At 33.1% G+C, this 10,817-nt stretch overlaps 1 protein-coding gene across 1 annotated transcript; it reads right to left on the bottom strand.

The window, feature by feature from the left end:
- Positions 1–4,892: 4,892 nt before the first annotated feature.
- LOC140043988 (uncharacterized) lies at positions 4,893–5,297 on the bottom strand. The gene has a single exon (XM_072088472.1). It carries the CDS (start codon positions 5,295–5,297, stop codon positions 4,893–4,895), a length of 405 nt encoding a protein of 134 aa, XP_071944573.1.
- Positions 5,298–10,817: the final 5,520 nt, after the last annotated feature.

The following is a 10,817-nucleotide window of genomic DNA, read 5'->3' as shown; positions in this document are numbered from 1 at the left end:
TATGTATTGAAAGAAGATGCCCATAAGGGGCGTAAAAGTGCAATAAGCCTATCACCAAATTTAGGGTAAATCAAACATTCTCACTCCTGAAGACGTATAGAAACTCAACAGTTCTTTTGAGAACCAAATATATAGTCATACGTGGTGTACTGCAAACTTTATATCAACACAAATCAAACATGTTATTGGGGAGTCAGATGAGAATATGTATATGTATACACATATAAACAAACTCACAGCTGATGGCTAAAGGGTAACAATACAATACACCAATTAAAACCACAATCTTTGGTGGAAGATACGGACAAAATTCGATATTATCGAAATTAGGCCTAATCAGTAGAACTATTTTCTACATGTTTGATAACAACTTGTTTTATGAAGCCATCACAGATGGGGACAGATGATTCGAATTAACTTTAGGTCTGAAATAAAATCACAGGAAATATTAAATATGTTGAATATAATTACATTCTTGTAATTGTCATTAATGGCCTGTGGTGATTAATGTTGAATTATTCATTACGGGAAACGTGAGTTATTTCCATACCTGTGGCATAATTATGTTTAACATGTCTAAATGTTTCGTTTTCGTTCAGTGACGTATCAAGGGTTTTTTTTAATTCGTGGCCATGGTCTAAACATTGTAAAAAGAAGTGCTCAACTTAACTTCTTGTTTTATCAGTTGCATTGTATCTTTCAAAATTTATGTGGAGGGCAAATCGGGTTGGCAACCCGGAATCCATCTGCTCTTTAACACGAATGTTATAGCGAAGAGGCCATGCATTTCATTGGGTGGCCAATGGTTTATGTCCAAAATAATTATGTTGAAAGCGGTAGCAGAAACGACGACGACGATATGTAGTCGAAATGGAGATTGTTATTAAGACATTTAGGTGACTTAATGATTGGGAAAGTTTACGATGACGATGTAAACGAGATGGTGATTAAAGTGATATAGCAATGTTGATGATAAGGCGGACAACGCGGTGTGTGCTCCTCGCCGTTCGTGGAACTGATAACAATATATCTCAATTAAGTTGTCAACGAGAAATATATTATGATAAATGTACATATTAAATTAACGATTGATTTAATAATTGATTGAGTTATGTAAGTTGTTAACATAGTACACGATCTAGATGTATAAATTATTGATGTGAAATTGTCTCCCATGCTCATCTTGCGCAAATGTATATAATCTAAAACAGTGCATGGTTGTAGAACCGATAGAAAAAAAATGAGATGTTGAAATGATACAAGCTCTGTCTAGACTATCAAACTTTATGTGACAAAACAATAATGTGCCCATAATATGAACACGATGATATCATATCACACACTACCATATTTGGGAAAATCACACTCCAACTCGTTTGATAGTGTAGACAGAGCTTAATAATAATAGTCTATGCGCATGTACCAATAGCTAGTTCGTTGAGGGCGTTACGTTACGAATTACGATACCAGGTGTGCTTGAATACTTTTTACAAAACTGGTACTGTATACGTAATGTTCGAAGATGATTGAAGGTTATACTACATGTGAACCATTTACAATGATTTGCAATGCTAATATGTGATTTATATTGTTATACATATATTACATTTGAAAGAAATAAACAAGAATCTACTTTATTTTGAGTTAAAATGTGTTTTTTAAGACTCGAATTTAGGCATTCGTCGATGGAATTTACGTTAACGTAGGAGGGACTGCTCGTTGTGATGCAACGGTTTGCATACCGTTGTTGAATCTACATACTGGTGTGCTAACATAAGTCGTTGGAGTATCTTAAAAAAAATCTTTTACAAATAAATGTATAATTAGCTACAGCATAACGATGTTTATTGGAGGAAGCCAAAATGTTTTTCAAGTCTATTTTACCAGGCCTCTCAAGACGTGTATTTTTGGGCCATACTTCTTTGCAATCAATCGTTTTGAAACAGTCTTTTATCGCAGCATAGTTTCACAACGAAGTGTTCAAAATGATATAGTACAGCAATTCCGGATGTCTTGAAGAAGGTAAGTAAATTTCTATTGAACAAAATTTGAATATAAAGTAGAAAAGTAATCTTGTAATTTAGGAGAATCTAATTTCAGTAAGTCACATCATGCCATGTTTTCAACCTGGGATCTTAGTAATCAAGTCATGTGGATATAATTTGTGTCCTTTGTATCACATTAACCCAATAGATATAAATATAGCATCCATACTATATATCAAAGTATAATATTAACTTACAGAATAAAACCTCTGACAAACGCATTTATGTAATATCCGCCTGAACTCGCAACTGAAAAATACATTGTAAAGTGGTGGCGCTACCACTGTTTATAATAATAAAAATAATAATAATAATAATAACTTTATTGAACATACGCCTTTAAATCGGCGGCACACGTTCTTCTGGACGGTGCGTTCTTACATATATTACATACATTAAGTTAGCCTGAAGGCTAAATAAAAGTATAAAGAGAAAATAAAAAAAAAAACATTTAAATGAAAGAAAACGGGTTGTACAAAAAGAAACTAAAGAGCAAAAAGTACAATACTTAACTTTGATGGAGTGTTATTATTTATTATTAGTATTATTATCAATGTTTTTAATATGTTATTTTTAAAGAAAATATTATTATACCTATTAAAAATGTCATTTAATTTAAATATTATATTGTTTATTATTATTTTATTATTTATGTTCTTGTTAATACTGTATATCATTTAATTATGTTATGAGTTATGATCTTTATTTGTTATTTAGTTAAAGTAGTATTATTTTTATTATTATTTCGATTTTCCTAATTTTAATATTTAATCTTTTTTTTAGTGTTTTATTAACCATTATACCTCAAATTATAATCCTGATTTAATTGTGTTTTTAAAGTTTTGTAAATATAAATTTAAAGTCTCCATGCAGCAGTTAAGTGTTGTTTACAATGATGATACAAAATACAGATATAAATAAAAGGCCTAAAATGAACAGAAATTACATTTGCAAAATTAACAAATTACATTATAAAGTTAAACATAAGAAATAAATGAATGACAAGGCATTTTAAAATCAACTGATACAAAAAAAACTCAACAGAAATTTACACTATGCAAGTCTTACTCTGCAATACAGAACGGAAATCTGGTACAATCTCTAGATCTATTAATTGATAATTGCGGAGCGCTTTTTCCATGCTCCTTTGGCATATATTTTGCAAAATTTATCAAGTATTAGATGGGTTTCTTTACTGAACACATGATAGTCACTTCCAAGTGTTAGGTGTATTTTAACATCAGTATTAGAGTTTATGAATAAGTGCCAAATATGATTAAGGTTAGAAGATTGCAATTGTAGTTTTAATCTCATGGTTTCTTCTTTTCTAATGTCGTCGTAAGCAGGACATTTAAATAGGAAGTGTTTTACGTTTTATATACGTTTCATATTGCAAAGACTACATAAACCATCACTTTCAGGTAGCCAATTGCATTTTCTACCTTCTAATGGCAGAGTATTTGTGCGCTTCAAAATCTGTTTTGTCCAGAAGGTAAGTTTCAAGACAAGGGTTTTTTTTTTAAAGATTTGTATTCGTTGTTGAGTGATGATTTTGTATTTAACTCTTGGCTCCAATTAGCAATTGATAAATCAAAGAGAGATTGTTTAAGAGGGCACACCCAATGTGAATTAACAATTTCTTTGTTTTTACGAATATATTCAAATATATCATTTGCATTACCTATAGTAAATAGGTTTTCTATTCTATCTTGTAATAAGATTGCTATTCTGACAATAACCCCATCCTTCTATAGCTACAGGTTACAGCTTGTACAAGCACGTACGTAGGCCTACTACTTAAAGTAAGCCTACGTTGTCGTCGAAGTTTGGTTTTAAATATAAATCTAGGCCTATATCATGTTTGTGCTTTGAGTAGTCTTTAGGCTCAAATATGTCTCATGCCTACATTTTAGTGTTTGTTTTTCTTGTGTCTATTCGACTTAGGCCTAAATGTTGTTATACTTATACGGAATGCCCCGTATTTACATGTTCGATCTATTGGGAACTTTACATGCTTTAATTTTGTGAGATACACGCTTAAACTGTAGGCCACTATACGAATAGTTTTACACTAGTATTGTGTTTCTTCATGATTGCCAATAATTTACCAGAGCCATATATATAAAGAGTTACGGTATTGCGTTCACGGATTTTAGAAAGTCACGTGGGGTGCACACCGGCCATCTTTGTGTCCAACTATACTTGTAGAGTATGGAGTCGAGTCATTTGCTTAAAAAATGTATAACATTCACAAGACATTAAATATCGAATTTAATATCAAAACAATCAATTGTTTGTTAAGATAATAACAAAATCATAAAGTTACTGCGAACATTATTTTAAACAACAAAATGTAAAAGCAATGCATTACTATAGAGAATCGCTGTACAAACTAAACGCGCACGCGTAGAGCGTGCATGGAGCAGCACACAGCCTAGCCAGAGCCGTTCCGAAATTGCTATTTGTTTTTGTTTAAAATCATGTTCGCAGTAACTTTATAATTTTGTTTATTATTTTCACAAAAATCTTTAAACAAATTGATTGTTTTGATATCAAATTCGATATTTAATGTCTTGTGAATGTTATACATTTTTAAAGCAAATTACTCGACTCCATACTCTACATAAGCATAGCTGGACACAAACATGGCTTCTGCTCCATTCGAAGTCGCAACTCTTTATATTATTATATAGCTCTGTAATTTACTATGCTGCACTGCTCTCTATTTTGAGGTATTTAGTATGAGCGTATGATTAGATGGCTCACTTGTATTCCTCAATTTAGTTTCTGATAATTTACTCTGCTGAACTGCCCTCTATTTCGTCGTCGTCGTCGTGGTCCTGTGAGTCATGACTGACCCTTTGTGCTCCTGCTTATGATGACATTCCACCCATCTCTATCCTGAGCATAGCGAGAAGCTGTGCACACATCCAATCCTGTGATCTCTCTAATACCATCAGTCCATCTTATCTTCTGTCTACCACGTTTTCGCTTGCCTTCTACATGACCTTGTGCAATTATCTTTTCCAGGTTGTCACCTTCTCTCCTGGCAATGTGACCAAAGTACTGAAGTTTGATCTTATCAACCTTCTGGCATAGGTTGACTCTGCTTCCAATCTGGTTGTTAACAAATTTATTTGACTTATGCTCCTTCCACGATATCCTTAACAATCTCCTCCAACACCAAATTTCAAAAGCTTTGATCTTCTTTCTATCTGCAGCTAGCTCCAAGAGCCCATGTCTCAGATCCATAAGTGGCAATCGGAAATACCAATGCATTCATGATATGAATCTTTGTGTTTTTTGAGATCCCTCTATCCTTCCAAATGTTGGTAAGACCTATTGTGGATGTTCTAGCCATAGCGAGACGACGTTTTATTTCCTCTGAGCTTCCTCCAGTGTCAACAATCAGGGAGCCAAGAAAGTTGAAGGTGTTGACTACTTCTATGTCCTCTCCATCTGCTTGAATGCGATGTTCATTCTTCCTTCCACTTATCATTACTTTCGTCTTCTTGACATTGAGGTAAAGACCATATTCCTCACTGGATTGCCCTCTATTTAGTTTCGATATATTTTGTATGGGCGTATGATGGCTCACTTGTATTCGTTAATTTAGTTTCTGGCTTCTGATAATTTACTCTGCTGCACTGCCCTCTATTTTGAGGTATTTTGTATGAGCGTATGATTAGATGGCTCACTTGTATTTTAATTCGTTAATGTAGTTTCTGATAATTTACGTTGCTGCACTGCCCTCTATCAAGTTTTTAAGATATTCTGTATAAGCGTAAGATGGCTCACTTGTATTCGTTAATTTAGTTTCTTGCTTCTGATAATTTACTCTGCTGCACTGCCCTCTATTTTGAGGTATTTTGTATGAACGTATGATTAGATGGGCCGGCTCACTTGTATTCGTTAATTTAGTTTCTGATAATTTACGCTGCTGCACTGCCCTCTATCAAGTTTTAAAGATATTCTGTATAAGCGTAAGGTGACTCACTTGTATTCGTCAATTTTAGGATTAAAAAATGTGTTATTATTATTAGGTCTGTATTCAAATGGCAAAGAATGTTACACTCTCATTATATCCTCTTCTTCTTCCCCACCCCATGGGGTCGAAAAATGACACTTTAGATTGTTTTTGTTTTGGCATTTTCAACATGGGCCACGATTATTTTACCGATATGTATTCATTTCACGCACCTCCTTACTTGCTCGTAATATTAAGTTACGAGGTAACAGTACACGTTACGTTTGGTCTTGTAAAATCACACATAATTAATTATACAACTGATATTGAAACACAGATCCACACCGAAACTGATCAGTTATATCACTGGATTATTTATACGTTTTATTAATTTTAAAATGATGTACCACCGAGTGTTCGGGTTACATCAAAGTTGGGAAAACATCTGAGCAATCAATTCAATTACAGTAGTTCATTGATCATCAGTATCTTAAATAAAAGATCAAAGATAAATCAATTAAGTAAGAATCATCTAGCTATTCATAATGAGACTTAATATTAGTAACCCATTGAGGATGCAATTTTAATGTTATAATCAATGGTATCCATAATTTAGCTTCATGTATTTAATTAACCTCCTTATCAAATTATTTGTACATTTCGGTAACTATGTAATCATTCGACTATATATATGTATATTCCATGTTTCATAGAATTAATTATTTAGGAAGATTATTACAATCATTATGATAACAATGCAGTCGAAAAGGTATGCGTTTTACTATACAGTGATAAACGTATATGATTTGAGTTGGCCGTCAGTTAGACGAAATAATTAATAATTCGAACCAAAGAACAAAATATTGATTATATTTGTGAGGGAATAACCTGCGACTAACTGGGCTGAATTTGGCACAGGTGTGGACAATAACTTTCTTCTCCCCTTCGTGTCTAGTTCTGCCACCAATTATACACAAATAAATAAATAAAATAAATAAAATAAATAAATAAATAAATAAAAACGTACCATGTTATAGAAACATTAGGCCTATAGAACTTGTACTCAGATGTGTTAATATATAATATATGAACTAACGTACAACATCAAATTTGTATACCCTCATGAATAGCATGAATACGAAATACAGAAAACAACATAGTTTTAGGCATTATGAAAAGCGGATTGTTTCATCTATCTAATAAAATACGTCTCGTTAACTTTGAACAGTTTGAAAACTGAAATAAAATATCTAGTCAGATGTAACGAGATACACACGTACACACTTAATTAAATCACAATTAAAAATGTTTGCCGTTTTTCAAATTAAGTCATCTCTAAATCCCAACGCAATATTCGAACTCCCAACGCGTCACCCTTTATTCTAAGCTCTTCACTGCAAAAACTAAACAAAATATTACGGTGTGGTAATCAGATCCCATTGTCGGTAAGCGCATCATACGCACTGTCTAATTACGCTTTCATCGGCAGAATTTTCACGGAATGTTAATTAATACCTAATTATGTAAATGCACGAACACCAATTAAACCATGGTATACCTCCATGATTAAACAATCCAATTATCCACGTTTATGGGAACCGTTCCTAATGATATAGTTATAGTAGCTGATTCATCCTAAATTGTTTTGCCTACCTAGTTTTCGTCGAGTGAAAGTACGTGGCCTAATTATACCAAACGTCATTTGGGTAAATTTAGCCTGAGTTGTGGTCATACAGTATACGAAAGCTCTTTAATATTATTATTATAGTTGTAGTAGCGTGTAAAACAAACGGATAATACAAATATAATCAGCAATGGGGGTCTTTCTGGAATTTTAAATAGGAGAGTCATTTTTAATTAAGAAAGACATCCATCATGGCCAAGCGTTATGCTGTTTAATTGACATCTTTCATAGTCGAGCGGTCTTGCTCGGTAGACCTACACCTTTATGGCGACAAAACGTCGCATTCAAGAAGGGCAGACGTCCGGGCAGACAATTCTACTTCTTCTTGAAAGAATTTATGAGAACGTTCGTGAAAGAAGAATTACCTTTACCTATTAATTTAAACGCATTTATTATGTTTGTGGCACTATATTAAGGAATTTGTCTATAATACTGTACAGTTAATACCATGTGGATACACAGTAGGCCAACAGAGAATCGTGTGTTTATTTGATTTTGGATATTGTGAAAACGTTTTTTTTTTATCTTATGTGGGTTCATCCCACTTTTGTTTCCATAAATATGTTCATATCTCTTTACATATATTTTGATGAAAACAAACATTGTTAATATAATAATATGTATAGTATATTGAAATGAAAATGTGTTTAGAGAAAAATAATTATATGTAAAGAGATAGCAACATTATTATGTATGGAAATAAAAGTGCGATGAACCCACATAAGATAAAAAAAAAAAGCACACATATAAAATGCAAATTTGTCTGGCTATTTTACTTCATCATTTTGCAATTATCTATTCATTTATTATGGTATTGTGAGGGCGTTGTTTGTAATGTATTACAAAATAAGGTTACAATTAGTCCATAATACATCACCATGGACAGCCAAACCGTTTAAAATCTAATAGAAACTTGTTTAAAAATGATTTTATTATTATTGTAGACGGGATGTATATATAATTAAATGATCATCGATTTGTGTTTTATAGGTCCCAACCAAACTTGAATGATAGAAAATACTACCTGAAAAAGTGATAAAATATTTTACGACATAATATTGCATTCAAGTGAATTCATTAGCAAAATAGTGCATGTACTAAAATTCTTCCATATCACACACAACGAATAACAAACATCCAATAAAAAAAATCTGATTTGCTTTTGTCATGATTACATTCCGTCGATGTATGAGGTGAGGATTATAAAAAATATGTAAATATATTCATACTCGTGATAAGTAGACTAGTAGGTGATCATCCTAGTAATGATTGTTAATTCTGTAAATCTGATTGTTGAGAAGGGAATTGAGTAGTAAAATGTACCAAACACTCACTGAATTTGACTAGGCCCATGTTATCATAAAGATGCAACCCAGTACTGTACGCATCGTAAGTGATTGACCACTCGATGGATTTTATTCGGACTGTCGTTCGTTATATTGGTCACTTGCTTGCGGTGCGTTCTACGTCTTTGCCCTGCGTATCTGGTGGGAACCATGCTTAACAGAGCGTTGCAAGCTCCATCACGATGAAACTGTAGTTCAGTTGACGCCCCTATTCGTGTCGGTGTCTTTAGTTCAATGTCGAATGGTATGGTAGGCCAATATAATATTGTTTTCCAGTAGTAGTCGTCATGTATTATTTCTCCAACGAAGCCAACTATGTCATGAAGATGCATACTTAATTTGTCTGATGTAGTTGGTTATGTAGCTTGGTTGAATTAAGCAAAATCGACACTGCTTTGTATGTTGTGTTATGCATACTATCATGTACCGGTACAAGCGCAAATCCTAACATTTCGCGCACTTTAATCATGACGTCATTTGACTGGACAAAGGCAGCATAAATGGTTATCTCAGGAAAGAGTGAAATTGTAATTTCTCTTTTCTGATTATCCTAATAGTTCTAGAAAACTGTTTGGATTTCTTTTGTAAAATGCATATTTATTGTATCGTCTGAATCAATTCTAAACCATATTGTATACTTTACATATTGATAATTCTTTTAAAAAAAAGGAAATATGAATTATGAATACAAATTGTTTCATGATATACTGCATGGTCATGGGTCATTGCTGCTGCTGGGTGTATGTGATGACATACATTTAAAACAAACAATATAATAAATAAACCACTTATGTTGTATGATTTGCCAGCATTGCTTCGTTCATCAGGTAAATAATCGAAGGAAAAGTAAACCATTATCTTTGCAATGTGATTAGCTGTAGATTGAGGGTACTTCAAGTTTAAAAAACAACGTCTAATGGCATATACATGCACGTCTCTTACATGATTGTATTTTTGTTTCTATTCACTGCACCTTTGAAAATGCAGCGGTATGATGTCATCTATCGGCGAAAATGCCATCTATCGGCGAAAATGCCATCTATCGGCGGGAAGTATTTGTATAAATGAAAATAAAATCCATGTGCTCACATATTACTCGAAAGCAGAAGATGCGGTCATAACGCTCTTACGCATCGACACGATAGGTCGGATATTCGATTCCCGGAGCAGATGGAAAGTTTATATGATAGGCATTTCAGCTTATAAGATATAGTCAGGCTATTTTATATTGCTCAAAGTCTGTTAACGGCGAAGTTGAGAAGATTTTCTACCGACTACAATTTTATAGGCCCTACTTGGATCTGGCTTATAAGTGAAAGGTAAAACATTTTTATTTCATTGTTTTTGCTTGCAGGCATAATATTTTGCTGCGCTATTTTTGTATTTCTTTTTTTAACTTGTGCCGTCATTTGAACATATAAATTAATATTAAAAAACGTAATCGAGTTTGTAGTGGATGGAGTAACTGTATATAAAAAGGAAAAGTAACTCTACTATTTTAAAGTAGGTCTATCAACTGGTTTTATTTATATAAACGAAAACACACTCTAGAATAAAACTTGTGCTGAAAGAACTCACCGCGTCCTCGGCTCATCATTAATAATTCGTTCACCAACTACGGGTATTTTCCAGCCCCATCGAGACAGACTGCGACTACATCGCAATGCATCGTGACGAGTTTGCGTTTGATTGTGGCAATTAAATAATTTTATTTCACAAAAATGACAGGAGTAAATTAAAGAGACAGTCTGGAATTTCACTGGAGAAATTTCAGA

Source organism: Antedon mediterranea, chromosome 3 (assembly GCF_964355755.1).
Source record: "Antedon mediterranea chromosome 3, ecAntMedi1.1, whole genome shotgun sequence".
Classification (NCBI taxonomy): domain Eukaryota; kingdom Metazoa; phylum Echinodermata; class Crinoidea; order Comatulida; family Antedonidae; genus Antedon; species Antedon mediterranea.
Note: the sequence above shows the minus strand (reverse complement) of the source record. Positions and strands in the feature narration are given on the sequence as shown.

Excerpts from the sequence above, each read along its gene's own strand:
- LOC140043988 (XM_072088472.1), bottom strand. The coding sequence starts at position 5,297 with ATGGATCTGAGACATGGGCTCTTGGAGCTAGCTGCAGATAGAAAGAAG.